The sequence below is a fragment of the Anoplopoma fimbria genome, chromosome 3 (genome assembly GCF_027596085.1).
Source record: "Anoplopoma fimbria isolate UVic2021 breed Golden Eagle Sablefish chromosome 3, Afim_UVic_2022, whole genome shotgun sequence".
Classification (NCBI taxonomy): Eukaryota; Metazoa; Chordata; class Actinopteri; order Perciformes; family Anoplopomatidae; genus Anoplopoma; species Anoplopoma fimbria.
Window position 1 is genome coordinate 16,692,891 of NC_072451.1, and position 22,581 is coordinate 16,715,471.

Sequence of the window (22,581 nt, forward strand, 5' to 3'; positions counted from 1 at the left end):
AAAAAAAATAAAATAAAGCAGCTACAAAGAAAAAGCACATGAAAGAGAAAACACACATCAAAACACCCTTCTCTCCTGCCCACAAATGAATGCCTCATCTATTTATGAATCATCAGAGTGCTAAACTGATATTTGCAGTAGGTGAGGCAGCTTGGAGAGAGTTTTCAGGGGGCAGTCGGTCTTCTGTTCTACTTCTATTTCTTGGATTCAAGTAGTGTCGAGGTCCGTGTCTCGGACCATGTAGCGTTTTAAAACAAAAAAGATCTCTGTCCAAATGAGTGTTTTAGCACAGTCTTAAAGCGCTCTGATAATAGGTTGCTTGCTGCATGTGTAGGCAGTAGTAACATTATAAAATGAAGAATTAACTGCACTGCAGACTTACATGCAAGTCTGGCGTTTTCAAACTAAAACGATCTCTGCTGCGTTTCCAAACGTCTCCGTCTAGGGATTCTTAACATAGACTGCATATAAGAAGTGGACGTATTCATAGTGATGCCACCCATTGGTTTCTGGACTAATGTTTAAATGTTTACGGAGGTAATATATCAAGTGAGAAGTAGGGTCATTTTCTCTTAGACTTCCATACAATCTGACTTCTTTTTGCAACCGGAGGAGTCACCAGTCACTAGCTTGTCAGAAGAGAGAATGCAACTTTTAATTTTGACTGAAGCTGTTCACAGAGCTCTATGATACGGTATCTCTTAAACACTATTTGTATGCATTGACAAAACGATTGTGAACTGCTCTTCAAGATATGTTCTTGTTTGACAAAACGGTAAACTGTTTGTACCAGTGCATTAAGTGGCATGCCATTTTCTGAGATTGTAAAGCGACTACATCAGTGGTATCCCTACCACAGAGATTAAAGGGCAGGCAAACCAATACCACCCACCAACATCAGACATTTTAGGGGGGGAAACTGTACGTGCACAGCTGTTTACACACCACGAATGTAGTTATCTAGAGGCTAGGTACACACTGAAAAAGAACTGGAATTTCCACCGTGTTAATTTTAACAAATACTTTGAAACCACACTGCATGGCCTGTGTGTTTAAAAACCCCTGCTGACATCACCTAATGACATATCATAGCCACACATGACATCAGCCTTAAATACATAAGACAAGTACACAGTCTTAAAATGTGAAGAAACCTAGTTCTCTGTCGGCTGCTAAATTCCACACCACATCCCGTCCAAACCAAGCACTTAACTGTGAAAAGCCTAAGATAATAATAAAGAGGGACACTGGTGAGACCTGGGCGTTCCAGCCATGAAGTGTAAGACAAGGTTAGGAGCATAATTACTCAGACAATGTGGACATGTGGTGTGTGTTTTAGTGCATGCTTGTGCCAGGCTAACATACAGATTGGACACAGAAGAGATGCACCAATTAATCGACCCCCGATAAGTCTCGTATTGTACTTTGCCAGTCACATCTGCTGTATGATAGTTTTAAGTCGGCACACAGCGGCACAGACACACACAACATGTCGTCTGTGTGGAAGTTCTTTAGCGCGAGTTAAGAAGACACAAAGCTTGCAATTTGTCACAGTTGCAAGTCCAAAATAAGCCGTGGAGAAACAACCATAAAAACATTTGGAACAATTAACTTAATTAGACAGTTATTATGTCGTAAGTCATTCCCATGCATGCTGCTCAGAGTAATTGCACCGACTGGCTCGACAGCCGACAGCACAGGGTCTCTTCAATTCCTGCTCAGAACGGAGCTAAAAGCTAACTTTTACGGAGCTTGAATAGACAAAACGATGGGTTCAAGTTCTATATAGAATTTTTTGGGGGACAGTGTCTAAAAAAGGTTAAGAAAGAAAATGTGTCTGCATCCATCAGAATCAGCAGCTCACACAAGTCCTATGGCGACTGAACATTCATGATGTCTTTTTCAATGCTGGCACTTTTTCATTAAATTCCACAAGCGTCCTTGTCTAAAAAAGCAAAAACATGATTTTTAACTAACCAGGTGGTTCAGTCACAAACGGGGAACACAACATGTAGTTTACCAATGGAAGAGTTTGACAATAACCAATTCCATTCTAAAACTGATTAATCATTTCTGTTTCAAACATGTTGGTAAAGGCTGTAGACCTCAATAATTAGACAGTGAGTTGACTGCCCCACTATAGTGCAATCTCATACACCCTACACACCCCTTCAACTCATAGGCAAATACTGAAAGTAAAATTTTGGTTCAGTAGCATATAAACAAAAGTGAACAAAATATGTTTTTCCCACACTTCCTGGGATACACGAGAAAAACTGTGACACTTGTAATGGAAAATATATATGAGGACTGTGTAACACCATTGCATAATCCTAAATGCAGAATAAAATAAAGTGATATAAACATGCCTTTCTGTTTATGCATCTCCAATGATTCATTGATCAAGCTACAAGATGAGCTATTTAAACAAGACACACAACGTCACTGGCTTTTACATCGAAGATGACATGGGTGTTTCTACTGAACAGAAATTATGGAAGGAGGAAAAACTGAATCACATAGCCCATCTCTAAGGTTTTCCCCTGAGACATCACAGATAATAAGACAACAGGAAGTAACAAGCTTCTTCTATCCAATTGAAGGTCAATTTTCCCTTCCGATTGCCATCAGTTAGCCATACGATGCCTGCACAGAGGGTTCTGCAAAAGGCAGCCAGCCTCAATGAGATAAACACTGAGCTTTAATGAGGCCAAGATTGTGGGGACGGGGGGGGGGGGGGGGTTGTCAATATCCCCCTGCAGTGCTAAATATGGATCATGCTTCATCATCCGATACAGTAATTAATTTCCCTCCACTCTTGTTTCTGTCATTCTACTGGAGCAGAGCAAGCTGAAATGCACAGGTAATATGAATCATGAAAAAGCTAAATGTCTACTCATCAAGGAGGCTTAAATGAATATTATAGTATAGGTTGATACAATAAAGCAAACAGTAAACTTTGTCTGTTATTTGTATTCAGCTGCAGTGTTTGAATACCATGCACTATTTATATGATAACGCGGAAAAACACTAGTGTAGAGGAAAAATCTAATCTTAAGCATAAGCCAAAGACAAAAACCTTGACCCTGATAACTTATTTTTGTTATACAGGACAGTTGTATTATCAAAATCATTTTTTTAAAAGGCTTTAAACCACCATGAGTCCAATTTTAAGATCTCAGTTCCAATCATTTCAAATTTTTCTGTTGAAGGCCTCTTTCTGTGCTTCAGTACATTTGAGACAGTAACTCATCCTCCCTTTCTCTTAGGAAAAAAAAGGCATGCCCATCTATCATCAACATCTACTGAGATCATCGAGTTGGTTTTTGCAAGGCCACATTTAAAAAGGTGATTAAAAAAAAATCATCCACTTCAGAAACGTCTGTAGTCATTAAATCCACAATGTCATCATTTCCAGAAAATCCCAGGACCAGAGACTCCAGGGGGTTTCCGGCTCAAAATTAGCACATGAATTGGTTTGTGTGGTAGCCTTATTAGAGGGACTGCTAAAAGAAGGATTTTCACAGACTGCACTGTACTGAGGATTTTCCTCACACCGTGAAACACTGCTAGAAAAAACAAGTCTAAGACATGTTTTCCTATGTATTATGCAAAATGGGTTTTTTTATGAGAATATGAGGACACGTTTCTGCAGCAGAACTGTTAAGTGCTATTACATTCATTCATTAAACTCATTTTGAAGCTAAGAGGCTGTATCCAGATGGTTGCAAAAGCAAAGGGAAGCACATTATCCAGGTTTTTTTTGTTGTTGGCTTTGAAAAAGGCAGGGATGCAAACACAAGCTGTCTCTGCAGTTTGACTCCTAAATCAGCCCTGTGTTAAATTATCATTGTTTTCCCCTTTTCAAAATGGGTTATTATTCTAAGACTTCCCAAAAAGTATCTGTGCCTCTAGAAAAAAAACTATATATAATATATAAAATAAAGTATAAATAAACTGAAAACAAATCTAATGAGAGAGTCTATTATTTTAATTGATTTATTATCTTGTTGGGTACTGAAGTATCCGTTGCTCTCCTGTGCGCCATCAAATTATCTTTGATCAAATTCAATACAATACATTGAGTGACAACATAAGGAGCTTTAGATCCTCATTTACAGAATACTCAGATAGAAACATGCAGGCATTAGCAAAGGGCTGAATATTAGATTAAAGGCAATGGAGGGAATGAAAGAAAACTACAGATTCTATAAATAGCTGCCCCTCCATTTCAAAGAGAACAGGGCTGCTACCTAGTTGACCATGTGGGTCTTCATTCAGAGGACAAGCTCTCAGAGGAGCAGATGGTGCACTGTCTGGTTTTACATGGGGTCACAGCTTAAAAACCCGAAAGACGGGCTTTGTATAAACTGCGTCAATTCCATTGTCCCCTCACAATTCCACAAGTGATGAGTTTGATTAAAAAAAACATCAAATCAAAATAAATGCTTTTCTGCAATGGTGTTGTGTTTTGATCTCTGCACGTACAAAGATCCACCTCAGCAGGTTACAAGAAAAAAAAAAATCTGCTGGCTATAAATATAAAAAATAACCAAAATAATGAAGCACTTGGTGAGATAAGGAGCCAAACAATTCAGCGGAGAGTTGTTAGAAGCACAAACAGCTGGGCCAAAGTGTCAAACAAACCTCTCCCCCACCGCCACACTAACACCCCATTGAGAGAGGCGGTTTCCCCTAAAAATCACTTTCATGATCACCCTTTAAAAAATGTCATTAATCATTGTATAAAAAAATGGCACACAAAGTTTGAGGTTGAGGTTTGAGTTGTGGTCGGTATTTACCTCACAGAAAGAAGATCTTGCGTGTTGCCTCTCATCATCCTCACAAGGATGAACCCAACGTGATGCCATCTTTCAACTACACTTAAAATCCAGTTATCCGTGAACACCCATATCCAAAAAGGTAGCTCCAGCAGGATGAAAGAAAATATGTTCCACTCCAATTTAATCCTCCATTCTTGCTTGATTTCTTAGTCCATCTGTTAAAGAGAGAGGGGGGAGAGAAGATGTGTTATTACTGCATTTATAAATCACAGGCATGTTTTTTTTTTTCACATGAACTGCTCAGATATGGCATCTCACACCGTTCAGCTTGTCTCTTAAAACAACATGAATCAATACCTCAGTTGTTCGACCCACATAATAGCAGACCATCCGTGCTTAATTTTGGACAATCAACATTATGCAACAGGCTTTAACCTAACTCTATTTTCTACCTGATGTTTGGGACTTTACAAAGCTCAAACACTGGCTGAGTTGGATTAATAACATGCAGTTTAACATTTTATGATGAAACGTGAGCACAGGTTAGTTAACAGAGCTGCTCACTGTTACAAAAGTACTTGTACATTTAACTGAGTATCGCCTTTTTTTTTTTTGTTGTTGTGGACGTGGTGAAGGCAGTGTTGTGACAAAAGCACATCATCCCCGCATTGTTCACGCAACAATAATCCAGGCTTGCTGTCTTCAGCTTGAAGCACAACAACGTGGATCGTCAACACTGGTCTAATGAATGAGCAGCAACAAGTGACTACAGGCGAGGCAGCGCGACACACAGTCTGTCCGTCACGTTTGAAAATGAGTTACAACCCTTTAAAACCGGGACTATAACGCAAAAGCCACACATATTATGTTTGTAATACACGTATAAAAAACCCCACAGTTTATGCGGTTTACAGGTGGCAGGTTTGAATCCCTTGTTTGAGATCGCTGGTCCAATGAAACGCGACCATAGCGTGTCGAGCTGTTGTTCTCAAGCCACCAACAAAAGTAGCTTTACATCGTTACTTTTATTAAAATACCACCACACAAAGGTTTAAATGACTCCCCGCGTTATACACGTGGTGGACCTAAACTTTAAAGCCTGTAAAATGGGAACAATTAACAACGAACCGACTGGGACAACAGGCTGCTAACGCTGCGGTTAGCATCCGAGCTAACGGAGCTGGAGTTTGAACAAAGTTACCTGTGTAGCGGCGGAGCGGCGTTACAGACGGGCAGCGGCGGCGAAGGCTGTCCGTAAAACCGAGAAGTTAAACAATGTCATGGGAGATCCAAGGTGGCCAGACGTTGTCATTATTTAATATAGTTTCAGTACAGACGTCCTCCCGGTGATTATTCCAAACCTACTCAGGGGAGGCGCATGGTGCTGTTTCGTGGTTGCACTTTTTTTTTGCTTCCAGCTTTCCCGACTCTCGAGGAGTCCACCTTCGGTCAACAGGACACGCTCAGCCAATCACAAGTGGCGTTGTGTTTGACCAGACCAATCAGGTGCGAGCTTACAAAAAGTAAGCTGCGCTTGTAAAAAAAAAAAAAAAAAAAAAAAAAGTGGTGTTGTTCAACGGGAGTTCAACAAATCGGGAGCAAACAGACACCGACTGTATGCTTTCAAGAAAGGAAAAAACACAAACAAACTGTTCAATCCGCATTTCACATATCAGGCTTTTCAATATCGTACCCGATGTCGTTTCATATGAGCAACAAGGCTGAACGAGGAGTCACATGTCCTGGTTCAAAGTGAGGTCGAGCAGGGCTGGCATGTGGATGGCAGTGCATGTGGAAAAAACACGGCATATAATCTTTACTCTCATCGTGCTGCCATTGTATGCGCCCCAAAGCAGATAACACGAATTAAATACTCAACACCGTCAACACAAAATCTTGAGCAGATTTTGACTGCAGACCAAAATATATGCTCAGATTTGCAGGGCCCTGACACATGTCCCCTTTATTCCTCTCCGCCATGAGGGACCACCTGTTCTTGGGATTGGCAGCTTTTGTTACAGAGGTCAGTTTAGAGAGGAGACTTCCACAAAGCGATCCTGTCGACACAGTTCCACCTTCAGCAGCTATAAAGTTGATATAAGTCTTGGTAAATAACTTTAAAATGTTAGTCCAATTCCATTGGTACCTGGATATCTGTATGAACGACATCCCCAAAAATATTATTGTTTTCTGTTTTTCTTATGACCTCTCCTATTTCTTATTTGTTTCATTGTCTAGTGTGTGAAGACATGCAAGATCATTTGTTTACCCGATGTATTGTAAAAAATGTGATTACCAAACACTATTAACAGTAATTAAAATGAGCTCCACCTTACCAGCTACAACTGTAAAATGGTATTTATACATTCAAATAAGTAATTATAATAATAACCCAATAATATGTATAGGAGGCAATTTCCGGAATACCTTGTTTTTGTTCATTTAAGCACATTTTTCCTGTAATATTTCTGTACTTTTACTCATTTTAAATACAGGACTTTTACTTATAGCAGAGTATTTTTACAGTTTGTTATTGCTACTTTTACCCTAGTAAAGAATCTGAAGAAGAAGTCTTCAGATTCTTCAGAAGTATTGACTTCATCCTAGGATGGTAATAATGTAATGTAATTCTATTGGAGTGGCTCATCAAGTCATTAATTCTTGAAAACTTAATTCAGTTAGAAGGTCATAGAATCATTCACTGTAATTCCCAGCAGACCTCAGTATCAAATGGGAAAAAGTGGTTTTGTTTTTATGGCACTCTGTGTCCCCTGCTTACAGACTGGGAGTCATATCTCAGGTTTGTACAAAGAGCACAACTGACTCTTTTTGTTCCTTTTACAAGTTAATTTGCAGTCTGCCTATTTTTCTTTTATCAAAGAATGGTAACAAACTGCCATTCCTAAAACCAGTAAGATTCAATCACACACCAGTCAACAAAAGGTTTAGGAGTTTAAGAAATCAGGAGTCTTTTACAATTCTGTTAATTTGCAGTCTATAAGGATTGTATGAGAAGAAATGATTTAAACACACCATTCAACATGATGTTTTTTCCTTTGTATATTTATAAGAAAAACATGAGAGGTACACAAGGTTTTTCTATGTCATGAGCTCAACCAAGACACCACTTCAAACAAAGTTTTTATCAACATTTGAAAATGCATTTTTGTAAGTCAACAAAACATTGTGAAAAGAATGCAATGATAAACAACACAAATTGCTAAAAAATACTTTACTGATATGTTAAATTATTTTAAAAAAAATACAGAAATGACAAAAGCATCCCACTACACCTCAAATACTGCAAAAACAAAAAGAGGTAGTTAGCACAAGTAGTTTACAAACTCCTTTGTTTGCCGCTGAGCATTAAAGGTGACTGCAAGAGAACTACCTAGTAAACACCTTGGTATGATAGAATTTTGCATTTTCTTCCCCTGTACTTTGCATACAGGTGAAGGAAATGTAAAATGATATCACCAGTTTTCTAGCAAAACAACTTCCTTTCATTTTAAAAGAAACTAAGTTTCCTTTATTACCTTATCACACACTGAAAAAATATCTATCACATTCATACAGGTCATGATTATCAAGTTCTTGACATTGCATACAAGAAGTAAAATATATTTGTGTTAGAGACAAACTAACAAAGGCAAACAGTAGCAGTACACTAGCAGTAAACCTTTTCCATATGAATAACTATACTGCAAACATGAAGAATGATGTAGCAACTCTAAAATCACAGTAAAGCGTGAACTTGCTTTGCTAAAACTACCAGTTAAATGTCAGTGTCTGTTGTTAAATTGGTTCATGGGAGGAATGTTATAACAAAACAAGGCATGCTTGAGATCAAATGTCACGATAGCAGCTGTAAGTGAGAACTCAGCAACTCAGGGAAAATGTTCAGGCTTTCTGTTCGATGACATCTGTGTGACAGTCCTCTTTTTAAATCTTGTATTTCATCTTCCCACTTTCGCTGATCACACAGATATGCTAAAAAAGGTAGAAAGAGCACTCAAAACAAGAAATGTCTTTATTTGATGATGCTAAGTTTTACTAGACAGTTGCTGTAATAAAAAACTTTACCAACTTACATTTAAGTCTCTAAAATACTCATTGTAGTCTAAGGCATATCCAACCACAAACCGATCGGGTATCTCAAAGCCGACATCTGAAATCAAAGACAAAGTGGAACATTAAATGCAATTATTTCCATGGTGCACTGACTCACTGATTAGCAATCTGCAACAATTGTTTTAGGTTTGAATGAACCACTGACTCATAAACACATAAAAGGGTTGGTGTGGTACATACAGTCAGGAAGACATGCTGCATTATTTGGAACTCTCTTCACCAGCAATCTGGGGGAAATAAAAGCCATTAACACACAATATCTCCTTCTACCTGTCGTGTAGGACCGGTTTTCATTTTAAAGCAGAAGTACCTGGAACCTGCGTGGCTTATTCTTTCTTTGTCTCTCTTTTTTCCTCTCTGTCTAGACTGGATAGCGGAAAATTTGTGATTCACAAAAGAGGACAACTGGGCTGGTTTCAGTTTTGAGTTCTTTATAGAAATAACTTACCCTGCTACTTTGATCATTTTGGGCCTGAAGGCTTCAACATGCTTCAGGAGAGTCTTCATTGTCTTTCCGGTGCCTACAATGGCCTGTAAAGGAACAGTTAGAAAAACTTGATTGAGAAAGCAAGAGATAGCAAATGAGGAAATGCAGATGAAAAACAGATTAATCTCACACTGGTGTACAAGTGAATAGGAAGCAGTTGGTCACGTTGTACTTGTGTTACATAACTGTTTATGAGCATTCTGTAGAAATGACACTAGAAAAAGGGATTTAAATAAATCATGTGTGGTTTCACACAAAAACACCGCTGACCTCTTCTATCAGGAAGAGTTAAGATTTGTGGTATGCTTTGTCCTCTGTGATATGTAGATGTAGGTCAACATGCCATGTAGAAAGGATTGTCCTTACACACTTTACATTAAACATTTTTTACTTGTGACAGCATATAAGCAAAGGGTAAAAGCAGGTGGGGAGAGCACTAGAGTGTCCTGTTACTCATGTGTAATCCTGTTTCTTTACTTAAAGGAAGAAGTATGAAAAGCAAATCAAACAAAGGATCAAAACAATTTTTAGTTGCCTATGTTTTTTGTCCTTTATTTTTATAAAAAAGCTTTTCACAGATTGTCATATGAGATAAAGCAGCTTAAAAATAAACTTTAAAGGCACATCGACCTGTTTGTGATATGTAGCTCTTGCCTGTTCATGTGCATACGTTGAATACTTTAATCAAAAGTAAAATGCTGATTTAAAAAAAATCTATAAAGTAGATGAAACAATGTTCAGTATCTAAACTAAATGAAAGTTCAATATTCACTGTCTTTAAGCTCTGTTTTGGTGCCTTGGCAGCTAAATGCTCCGAGCAGCTAGTTGCGACTTTGACTGTTTGCTCATTGGTGCTGAGCAGGTAGGGTACAGTGGGTTTGTAAAAAACTAAAATTTTGCCTGCTGAGACAAAACACAATGCAGATGAGAGTGGTGAGCACCAAAACAAAGATGCTAGAGCTGAGGGGTAATAGTTCTCTGTGAGTTCTTCATTATGAGAAACCCCTTTCATGTTATACATGTCCATTTCATTCATTGTTAACGTAGTGTAATATCTAAAAGACACATACTGAATAAAGAATTAAAGAGAACACAAGACTCTTAAAAGGGATCCTTTGAAAATACTAAAATAAAGGCATTATTACTTACTGCTTTACAATGAGCACTGACTAAAGACTGTTGTTTCAAAATGTTTATTATGCAATATCTGCACATCATAACTAACCATGACTGTACGACCACATTGATTTATTTCCTCTAAAAGTAATTCCTTCTCTTGTGCACCGTTTCCCAATACGGACTAACAAGAGAAAGTTTATGACCTTGTTTGTAAAAAACAGCTCTTATACACAAATATAGGTAAGCCAATTAAAAATGTTCCTCATGTTGAAAATTAAACATGAAATGGCTCTTCTTGACCTGGATAACCGACCACGGCAGGAAATATAATTGCCCCACATTTGCTGAAGAGGAAAACAGAGAAGCAAAAACAAGGTGGACTCACCTCCACAATCAGTACGTTCTTATGAGAGCATGTTGGGATGAGAAGAGAGGGAGAGAGGCACAACATTTATTATTGCTTAAGAACAGAAAGCAAACTGCTTTATCTGCTTATCAACCACAGACAAATTCAAAGACATCAGTCACACAGCAGGGAAATGAATGCAGCAGAAAAATGTCAGCCTCCTCCACTTTGGAAATCTATTTCCCTACAGTCTTTCCTTGAATGTCACACTGAAATAGCTGAGATTCTGCAAATGTTTGCCTAATGAACTGGAGACAACTGGGCACTATTTATATTAAGAGTCACAGTCCAACAGTTCAACTTAGCTAGGTCACAATACCTAATAAAAAAACAACAACTTTAACTACCATGTAAGTGTATGCAGTTTGTTCTACTTTTCAAACAAAGGATTCAGCCAAGCACGTAGTCGTGCTTTGTCAAGACTGCATTACTCATACAGATTTATTTAGAGTGCAGTAAACCCTGGAGAAAGATAAAGGAATAAGCTTTATATTAAAGGGGGAACCACAGTCAGAGACACTGTAAAATCAACAATGTAATATGTTTCTCGTCACAGAGTTAGTTCACTTCTTCCAGCAAAACATCGCACCCCTCTGTTACAAACAGGTGACTAAATTTAGCCGTACATCACAGGGAGCTAAGGGATTTCACAAGCACACTTAAAATACTGTGAGCGAAGCAGCAGGCAATGACTCAAGCGTACTACCTCATCTCCTATTCATGTTTCAGGCATTTATGCCACGCCTGGCTACAGAGCATATTAGTGTGTGTGTGTGTGTGTGTGGGTGTGTGTGTGCTCAGCTAAGATGCGTGTGACTGTGAGTGTTCATATCAGCTGATTTATTTGACTTATGACTGCTGTAGTAGAGGATGAGTAATTCTTCCCTGCAAATGCATGTAAGCACAGATGTGTGCAGAGAAATAGAAAAGTGTGCGTGCGTGTATGCAAGCCCACTCTACAAACTACCCGCAGACGTGCACACTTACAGAAAGACTGTTACATAATTTCTTAATGTCTACATCAGATGAAGAAACACCTGGACAAGAGCTACTAATCAGATCTGATGTGGAATAATGCACACCAGTTGTGCGGATAAGAGCTTAAATAATAAATCGATTAATACAAAAGAGTGATGTTTTAAATGCTGCTGAAGAAACTCTGTGCAAATTAAATTGACAACTATTTTGATACTTGATATATATAATATGTTCTGTCTTTCTTATTTTGAACCCTTTCAATTCCTCTCGTGACAAACTATGTAATTAGGGTGGAAATATCACCTTTAGTAAATAGTATACACTATCAGATAAGTTAACATTCAGCACACACACACACACACACACACACACACACACACTCACACACACCTACAGATCCACCAGTCAAGTGATGTACTTATTTTGATTACATGATAACAAGACAAGCAGATGAAGAGTGAGCCTGTTACAACTCAACCTCTGTCATCCTCCTGATCCGTCCTCCCATTCACACAGAGCCTGCGTACGGCTTCTACTTAGATGAAATAGAGGTGGCCTTTATACAATAACATTCCAAAAGTCATATCTGATCGCCGCTAGGTTTGTCTGAAACTGTAATCTTTTATCTCCTTTACAAAAGCACTGAAGCGTTGCCTCCGGATGGAGAGGGAAATAGCAGATTAGAGAGAAGGCTGCCCTCTTGAGGCTGCCGTCGATCAATACCCCCATCTCAATGCCACAGTTTGTTTTATTGACAAAGAGTTTATGATAAAGTTTCACTTGACTCAGAATCATTTCTTTATCAAGAGTCTAGCTGTTTTCATTGGTGTAGATAAGAAGAGTGTTACCTTTCCAGCTAAAAAGGACAAATCCTCTGCTCCGAGTATGTGAAGATCCTCTGTGGACTGGTCATTCTGAGGAAAACAAAATTCAGAAATCAAAATCAAAATTGCAGGAGACTACATTAGCTAAGTAGTGTTTCTCATAATGATTGCCACACTCGTGGACAGGATTCATCAAACTTGAAACAAATGATGAATTAAAGGTCAAAGTGTATTTTAGCACACAGGGATATGACATAATATCATCTGTATACTAATTTCAAAATCGGTGGTATTCTTTTTCTCCTGTGCCTGGGCTTCGATGACCACATGTAAACAGAACATTGAAGGCAAAGTCAGACAAATACACCACTGTAATGATGTAATATATAAAATATAACACACACCTCCTCATGGAAACAATCATGACTGATAACCTTAAGCATTAAGAGGGCCTCTCCATTTTCATACACAGCGTCTGTATAGCAGCGGGCAGAGGCTCACCAGGTAGCTCTTGAGCCGGATGAAGTGGACCCTCATGGGGATCGTGCGGTCCGAGTTGCGGCTGAGGGCCTTGATCCCTTCCACCAGGTCGGCACAGAACTGGTAGCCTCCTTTCAGCACACACAGCACCACGATGTCGTGGTCCCCGAGGTCGTCCATGATATTTCTGGCCAGTCGTTCAGTCCTGTAAACAACGTAAAAAGTGAACTTCCTCTTCAGCGCTCTGAAGAAAAGTTGTTGTCTTGTCTCACAGGTCCTCAGCTCACTACTGTGGGTGATTCATGTCTGTGGGCTAATTTATCATCCAGGAGTTTCTGTATCACAACAATCTGTCCAGGCCAGCATTGTGATGTTTGCACTCCTGTTTGTTGTTTAAATGCTATCTCAAAAACTTTAATACATTTCATTGGAATTTGTTGGTTAGTTAGGCCACAGGCTAAAGAAAAAATTAACACTTTTTGGTGTTGTCAATAATAAGATGAATGCAAGATGAGGAATTTTTTTAAGTACAATAATTATTTTAAAGGGAAATATTATGCCAATATCCAGGTTCATACTTGTAATTGTGGTTTCAACTAAAACATGTTAACAAGCTTTATTCTAAAAAAAAAAACAACCTCTTCATCTTTCTTATACTGTGTCTGAATAATCCTTGAATCCATGAGTATAACTGTATTATTATTCTCTATTTTAGCAAATTTCAAAGATTTGTGTTGCTAGGCAACAGCTTAAGTCCATGTTTACTTCCATGTCAGCTGATGACGTGGAAGTAAACATTTAAATACACTACAACAAGGAAATAAACTGTTACACATTTAGAGTGTTTATGTTTCATTTTTTTTATTTGATCTGGAATGATTTGTTGATTGACAGAAAACATATCACAACTATTTTGATAATTAACTAATCGTGTTGGACATTACTTCATCAAAAATGAGCTCTTACTTCATAAATGTGAAATTTTTAAGCTATTTCTGTCATACATGACAGTAAATGCATAAATTAATGCATTTGTGTTTTTGACTGCCGTGTTCACACCAAAAGCGAAACGATTTAAAAAAAAAAAAATCCGATAGTGGTAGCCCTAGATCTGAATATTATTAACAAAGAAATTCCTTTGTCTTGTTTTGTCTTGTGACAAGTTTTGTCTCATGTTAATCATAACAGTATCATAACATGTATTTATTTTGCATTGTGATTAGTCACTATTGGGGGGAAAAAGTATTAATATTTTCCTATTGATTTCAACATTTTGAAGCCTATTACCGATAAATATTCTGACACATTTATGCCACGATTGTCTATTAAAATGTGGAAATATTTTCTAGCATCTAAGTTACATAAACGTAAAAGTGATCATTTATTATATAACATGCCAAAACCCCAACAGTTCAATACAAACACAACAGCCAAGAACAAATAATATCAACAAACTCTTCCCAGAATCCCTCACATCTGCCAAACGTCACATGCATCTTTCGCTCAACCTCGAAACATCTGGGCAGCTCAAACAGTTTGATTTGATAAGCAGCTGGATTTGATTGTGTGTCGTACCTGTCCATGATGACGCCATGTGGAATGAAGACACAGTCTAGATCTCCGGAGTAGTGAGCAGGGTAGCTGAAGAGGTCTAAACTGTAGCCGGGCCAGTCATCGTTCATCTGGGAGGGGAAAGAATAAAAGCAAACATTATGTTGATCATAAAACATCACTAAATTGTGCCTACGGCCTGAGACAACGTGCCTCTACATGAAATACATATACAAGGTGCGCACAGTTGCCTGAATTCCGCAGCACTTTAAATGCACTGAGTAAAGTTTTTTTGTTTTTTTTCGGGTTTTTTCCTGTGCTGTTTGACGCCATGCGGCACTGTCGTGTTTCATTTTTTGGGTTTTCTCATTTAATTACCACAATGCCGACGCTTCTTCTGACGGATCGAACAGCAACGTCTGCCATGTTGTTTTTCTGCTCACACACACACACAAACACACACACACAAAGAGGCGCTTTTGTGAGGAAAGTGGCAGTGAAAGCTTTCAGGATGATTTGGCACCGTGCGGAGAGAGGAGGAGCATCGGGGAGGAGGAGGAATGTTCCCCTCAAACTATCAACCGGTTTGCATCCCCTCTGTGTCCTGTAATACTCTACTGTTACCACCAGGGGCAACATAACACCCACTTATTAATATTCACCCCATGGATGCTGTATTTGTACTCAAAATGTAAAAGTATAGTGAAAGCACACCAATATACCATCTGTTACATGGACCGAAATAAAAAGGGGTGGTAAGTATATGAAGTAAATACATTTACTCAAGTACTCTACCTAAGTATAATTTGAAGAACTTCTACTTCTACTCCACTACACATTACTTAGACAAATACTTTTTACTCCTCTACGTTATTTGACAGCTTTAGTGACTAGTTACATTGCAGATTAGTTATACCAAATATTACCAACAAATAAATGATGATGTATTATTATGGATAAACATAAAACTTTATTGATTCGATGGTGAAATTTGCAAGCTACTAAATAGTATGTAACGTTTTTTGTTTTTTATAAAGCCCCACTTTAACCAGTAGCAATGTTATTGTGATGTATACATTCATGCATCAATAATTATAAATCGTTAATATGTATTACTCTGAAATGGGCCATTCTGCATAATGAGTACTTTTTCTTTTTGTATTGTTGGTATATGTGGAAGTAAAAGGTCTGAGAACTTCTTCAACCACAGATTAAAAGTAGAAGTGGCCCTTATGCAGTACGGCCCCTTTCAGAGTTACTATATGTATTATCTCTGAGTTATTCACATAAGCAGCATTTAAATATCATAGTCTGTTATGGTGGTGCCCATTTTACCACTACTTTACATACAGTTGAGCTATTAAATCCATAGCAATACATCACATTTAAGAAGCTTTCATGTTTAAGATGTAAAATCTTAATCTTAAAATTAATAAATGTGGTTGAGTAAAAGTAGAATTTGGATTATGTCATTACCCCGGTGATAAAATAAATGTTTTTGGAGTTAATCAAGTGTAAAGCAGAATACAAGCAGAACAGTCAGTCCTTAGCGAGTCAAACTGATCCAAAAATTCCCAGAAGGCAATAATTACATGTGCGCCTTCCACTTTGTTTAAATACCACCTTCAACTTCTGGATGTTTTTGAAGAAACGTGTTAACATCGCCATCTTGTGGAGAGGGACAGACCCTTCTGGCCTCTTGTGTTCTACTCAATTCATTTTGTTTATAATCTGATTCAATATTCCCACATTTTTTATGCCTTCACTCTCTTGAACAGTCTCAAACATCGGCTCGTCCTATCTGCCTAAACAAGAGAAAAGAAAGACTTGACAGCCTGTAATTTAAGAGCTCCAGATGCCACACCCAGTCTCCTTTGCACAATATAATTTGTGTCTGTGTGACAGTGTGTGAGTGAGTGAATTTAGGATGAACCACCCAGGAACTCATGTGGTCAGTTAGTCCAGAAGCAGCAGCAGCAGCAGCAGCAGCAGAGGGGTCTGGGCCGTTGTGTCACTGCACATTAGAGCAGTCTGCTGGGCTCCGTTGTGAGGGGGAGACAAGGTGTCTGAGCCACCCACCCATGCTCCTCTACGGCAGCTGTAATTATAAACAGTGGTACAATGACAGCTGGGGAGGCAGATGTCAACAGCAACATTAGATTTCAATCAGCGTGCACTGTGTCACCACCCCCGAGGAACAAGGAGGTGTTAAAACTACGCTGCATCACAAAATCCCAGCAAAATTTACTGAGAGCATTTCTATTCTCTACAAAACCTATTTCACAATTTGAGTTTAAGACGATGATGATGCAGCCGGCTTGATGTTGTGATAATCATGCTGATGAGCGTCTGAGCACAGAGCGAGGGCCGGAAGATGTTTTTTGGATGAAGTCTTGTCACATTGTTTTTGACGTCGTCTCTGTTGGTGAGAGCAGGCCGGCTCCTTCGCTGCCCTCCAGGCGCAGCGGAGCAGTCTGGCTTTGGCATTTCACACTCGCTCAGCAGTCAAGGCCTGTGACCGTCCGCAGACTTTACAACCAACTGCTCCCTCATACCCCTCGCCCCTGTTGTTGGGCCAATTATGAATATTCAGTTGCTATGAGAGTAATTCTGTCAGACATGCAACTGTCCAGCCAGATAGTGTCAGTGGTGTTGTTTGTAGAATTTGAAAGGAGGATCTATCAAGGATGTGACTGTCCTCTTCCTTCAGATTTGGGATATGACAAAAACGGTAAGATGACCTAAATATATACTAAATATGTTCCTTCTTTTTTTATAAATGTCCTTCTTTTGATTCCTCTGTGCGATGGACCTACGCTGTTGTCAAAAAAACACATTAATGAGCCACATTGTTGCACTGGGTATCAAATACAATATTTAGGTTTGTGTAAGTGGTATTTGCTGGAGAAAAAAAATACGGTGACCAGCTGTTTTTTTTTTTTTAAATGCAACTTCATATTTTAAACCATTTTTATACATATTCACAAGAAAATAATGAGCTTTGGTGTGAGTACCAAAGACAGGACATGAAATTCAAAAAGTATTTAGCGACAATAAACACATTTTAGTTTATGTTTTGGTCTTTTCATGGGATTTGTTGACAATTCCACAAACATAGAATGACACCAGTCTTATCCTTAAATAAGTAAATAATCCTAAAATGTATTAGTGCCTGTATTGCCTCACAATAGTTTGAAAAGATTACACTTTAAGATAGAAGGGGCATTTAATAGGTTTGTTCGTTACTGGAAGTCAAAGAAGAAGCTGAAATCCTGACAAACACTACATCTCTTTCTTCCTTTCTTTCTTTCTGTCAGTCACTGAAGTCCCTCCACTGTTACATAAACTTGATTTTAGTATAGCGTGCAGGTGTTTGTCTTGTGCATGTGCACTAAAATGTTGGAAAAGAGCCATAATAAACGGCAGGGAACACACAGAGCCATCAAAGGGTTGATGTCTGCCGGCAGTCACTAACCTTGATTGACATCACAACTCACAACAGTGACTGGGATTACCATCTGATGCCTCAGTGAGATGTGAGCAAAATGAAATGAGTCTTTGCTCTCTTGTAAACTCCACAATAAAAAATAAATTCTCATGTATAATCTGGCTGTATTACATATCATTTTTAATGTGTCGAAAACCCTTTCCAACAAAGCAAGTCAAGCACAATGGTGCACATAAACACATGTTGAAAGTTCATGAGCCAATTCACGAGAGTGGGTAAGCAAAAAAAAAAAGTAATAGCCTACATTAAGCATACCATAAAAAAATAACAAAATACAAATAAGCCACACAACATAAAAAGTGTCTATAAACAAGGTTAGACTGCTCAGAAAACACATTATTTGACATAATGACTTGTCTTCTTTAGTGCTTAATGGGTAACATTTACAATGTTCATAAATGTTTTATACTGAAAAATAAAAATCAGTATGATAGTACAGAGACAAGCATGAATTCAAATGTCTACATTTGTTTGGGGGTCAATTCTAGGGTTACTAAAGCAGTACCAGCAGAGTAATATATTGACTTGAATGTCCTATATTTAAATAAGCGTCCAGAAGAGGACACCATTCATTAAAATGAGGAAGGTAACATTATCTTTACACCAAACAGTCCTCGTTAGAGCTGAGCAGCAGTTCAGGTACAGCCGGATGCTTGTTTCGTGGCGATGATCAGTCTCTCCATGCTGAAGCATTTCTGAACCTGAGCTTCAGGAGATTCAGGAGCAAAGATCCACCATAAAACTCTATTAACATAATGACTTCCCTGTTTAAGTGGATTGTGGTTCATGTATTGAAAAACAAACTCGGTTACAGACGATCTTGACAAACTTTCTCTTCCGTAGAAAGTGATATTTCTTCTCGTATTTCTCTCAATGGAACAGTGTTACTCAGTTGGTTGTAGCACCAGAGCTAAATGACAGAGGATGGTGATTTAAATGATAAGAAAAAGACATAATACTGATTATATTTGATGAAAGAATAGATTACAACTGACTTCATGATGAAACACTTTTTTTTTGACAGTTTTTTTGTTTTGGTTAAATCAGCATTTTGGCATCGTCAATAACTTCTTCTGTAGTGGTGGAGGTGGAAAATAATAAGAAATATTATAAAACATTCAAGTAAATGAAAAGAAAAGTTTTCTCCCTGTCCAGCATAGAGCAAAATTCCTCTTTTTTTCTCGCTGCATCAGTGAATCCTGCAATTATGTGACTGTAACTCTACCAATATGCTGCAGAACCAAAACAAACAGAGTTAAAAAATAGTTTGCTTTTAGGTTGTTATATCCTCCATCTTAATGAATGATGTCAAGCTTGTCCGATTTGATGACAAGTATTTATTTATTGTTTTACAGATAACATACTTCACAGGGTTACCTTAGAGGTAAGATCTCCTGACAGAACTCTGTTTTGACTCATCGGAGACAGAGGGGAAGATGGACATACTTTTATCAAGCACACATTGTAAACAACTGAGCAATATTTAAGTCTAAATGGCGTACCATAGAATAGGTGAGAGACAACAAAATGTAAGTAAGAAGATGTGCCTCTTGCTTGCAAAGACAAAAGTTTCATTTTTACAAAACAAATAATGGTCACTGACATATTTTTCTACTTTTTTTTAGTGGCTGAGAGGTAGAATGAAGTATTTTCACTTAAAACCAATGATTTGATTTATTTACTTTATCATATCATTTCATCATTATGAGTGAAAACATTACAAGTGAATATGTAACCCCAGCCCTCTGAATATAATGTGAAATCTGTACAAACGTCTCTATTGATCGTGGTATTGTTTTGAATTTTATTGTCAAACGTTTTGTTTGTATCCCAAATGTCCAACGTTATAAGCAGAGGAAATATTACTTGTTTTTTTTCTGGTTAGGAATTCACAGTACCTCTCCAAACTGTGGGGCAGTGAATTCCTTTCTTTAATACTGCGAATAGCAAGGTCAGTCCATGGTTTTTGTAGATGAGGTGTAGAGATGGATGTATTCAGTTGGAAGTATCCGAATGAACGCTTCCGGGTCCTTCTGTGGGCGATGTCACTGACGAAGGAGTCGGAGCATCTTGCCAGCCACCATTTGTCTGTTTAGATAAGACAGGAAGTAGTTAGCATCATGGTAACACTGTATGATACAATGTTGGCATACAAGTGTCTTTAAGGATAAAAAACAAACCAACAATGAATTGATCCCAGTAGCAAGTATTGCCTGTGTAGATGAAGCCTGATATATCTTATTCCTCTGAGCCATAGAGCTCCATGGTTACTATTGTAAACTATTAAAAAAAGTGTATATTTTCCCACATACACTGTCCCTCTGCTTTAAATGCTCACTGGAGCACTAATTGTGTATCAATTTGTCAGTGAAAATAGTCCCAACATATATGCCATTTACTTCTGTTTGAGTAATGTTTGTTAAAAACTTCAGTGCCCAGCTGTTTAACATAATAATGAGTTGTTGTTTGTTTTAAATGTACTACATATATATACAGTATATAACATAACCAGTCTTAAACTTCAAGCAAAGAAATATCTAAAAATGTTAGGTTAATGTCAGCCATTTTCTAGCCGGGATGAGGTGATTGATACCAATCTAATTTCTGTCTAAAGGTAAAATAAAAATAAAAAATCCACATACAAGCAGATTTTTTTTTTTAAACAAATTAACATTTTTCAAATCTTTGATTCATACAAAAAAAAAAAACATGGTGAAGACAAGAATCCAGGAGGGTAGCAGTAAGCCTTGAAATACTCCGGCACATAACATCTGTAATCACAACTTGAAGATTGTATTACTATTGGACACAGCCAGGCTAGCTGTTTGTTTGGTTTCTAGTCTTTATGCTAAGCTAAGCTAACCATCTCCTAGCTGTAGGTTCACATTTAACAGTACAGTGAATAGGACCAACACATTATTTGTTTTGTTCTTTTCATGGGATTTGTTAACATGAATATAGATATAGAATATCACCAGCATTAATAAAAATGAATGAAACAAGACATATTGCATTATATGATCACTTTGGTAATTTGTTGCTTTTTAAAAAAAATATTCAGTATGTAGAATACAACTTTAATTTCAGACAGCAGGGCTCTGAGTCTGTATATTTAGTCCTTAAAGTAACAATATTCCTGTTCAACTATTGCTACTTTACAGTCAGTGGGGAAAACTGACAAACTCTGTTTTTAAGAGACTCTTCATTCGAAATATCATCCTGCCACTTCCCTCATCTTTTCTTCCAAACGGCTGACATAATGTGAGATAAACAGAGGAGATGAAACACAGAATATGCAGACCTTTCATATATCTCAGAATATACCCCTGAGACGGTTGATAAAAGAATAAATTATCACAGTAAAAAAAATAGCTCGTTAAAATGGAGGCCTTCTCAAATCATGATAAAAGGTTGACTAAAGACCATTAAGGACATTAATTGCAATTTCCACGCTATTAGTGAGAGCGGTGGACGTGCTTTGGCAGCCTCTTATTTCCGAACCCTGTTATTTCGCGTAAAGACTGTCTGTCATCTTATTCAGAAGCAAGAGGGGGGGAAAAAAAGGAAGAATGAGAAAAAAACCATTTCCAGTCTCTGAGAGAGGCAACACCGACAAGCAATTTGAGGGGTGTAATTGCTGTTCAAGGATAAAGAAGGAGAGGTGCACCACAAGAGTTCAGTCAGTAGATCTTAGATGTAAAAAAAAATGTCATCCGGGCTAAATAAACATACTTTATTCACTGGCTTTACTGAAAGACTGCATTTTTTTGGTTAAAGTGCTTTTTTAATAAAATAACTATTAAAGACTCATATCATCTTGACCAATATAACAGTTTTTATCTTTTGTAAGACTTCTAAAATAGTTGTTTTTACTTGGGCAGGATCACAGCCAATATATTAATTTTACAATAAACTGTTACAATTAGTTATAATGATAAATGCTGCATTTTTTTCCTAATTCATCAACGTATGATCTATTTGATTTCTCATAATGCCTAATTTCTGATTTGTTTGTCATGATTATTATGGTACGACCTCCTGGAAACCTCGACTTGACAATTGGTTGAACTTCTGGTTATGTGCTCCTGTTTGTTGTAGCTATCCTTAATTTAATCATGAAATGTATTATTAAAACATATTTTTAACACAGTTTTACCACTCTCTCATGTGTTACCATTACATCAGAGTCACAGAGCTAATCATCTTCTTCTCTGAAAAATAAATACCCTTCTTTCTTGAGGAACCCAGAAGTTTTTTAAATAACTAAAAATGTTTAAACCCACTCTCAATTTGCGACTGTATTTCCTAATTAC

At 37.7% G+C, this 22,581-nt stretch overlaps 3 protein-coding genes across 6 annotated transcripts in view; all 3 read right to left on the reverse strand.

Annotated features, from left to right (window-relative positions):
• The window catches only part of arhgap21b (Rho GTPase activating protein 21b), a 33,561-nt gene extending 27,334 nt beyond the window's left edge, over positions 1–6,227 (reverse strand). The window contains 2 exon segments of the mRNA XM_054626626.1: positions 4,803–4,999; positions 5,986–6,227. Coding sequence (XP_054482601.1) covers positions 4,803–4,871 — 69 coding nt within the window. The 5' untranslated portion in view covers positions 4,872–4,999; positions 5,986–6,227.
• Positions 6,228–8,036: 1,809 nt separating this feature from the next.
• On the reverse strand, positions 8,037–15,217 carry prtfdc1b (phosphoribosyl transferase domain containing 1b). Of its 2 annotated transcripts, XM_054595996.1 has the most exons (9): positions 15,139–15,217; positions 14,785–14,891; positions 13,231–13,414; positions 12,754–12,819; positions 10,907–10,924; positions 9,364–9,446; positions 9,096–9,142; positions 8,876–8,952; positions 8,037–8,774 (listed from the first exon to the last, which is right to left on the reverse strand). In XM_054595996.1, exons 1-9 carry the CDS (start codon positions 15,184–15,186, stop codon positions 8,727–8,729), a joined length of 678 nt encoding a protein of 225 aa, XP_054451971.1. In that variant the 5' UTR covers positions 15,187–15,217; the 3' UTR covers positions 8,037–8,726. The 2 variants fall into 2 exon arrangements, with proteins under 2 accessions (XP_054451971.1, XP_054451972.1); XM_054595997.1 differs by lacking the exons at positions 8,037–8,774; positions 8,876–8,952 and adding an exon at positions 9,226–9,281 and having other exon boundaries at positions 9,110–9,142.
• Positions 15,218–18,401: 3,184 nt separating this feature from the next.
• pbx1a (pre-B-cell leukemia homeobox 1a) overlaps positions 18,402–22,581 on the reverse strand; it is a 47,452-nt gene continuing 43,272 nt past the window's right edge. For 2 of the 3 annotated variants that reach the window (XM_054625707.1, XM_054625699.1), the window contains one exon: positions 20,271–20,356. Coding sequence is in view for 1 of the 3 variants with exons in the window: in XM_054625716.1 (XP_054481691.1) it covers positions 20,264–20,356 (93 nt within the window). In the remaining 2 variants the exon portion in view is untranslated. Of the gene's footprint in view, positions 20,357–22,581 lie in introns of all 3 variants that reach the window. The other variant, XM_054625716.1, reaches the window with a different exon arrangement.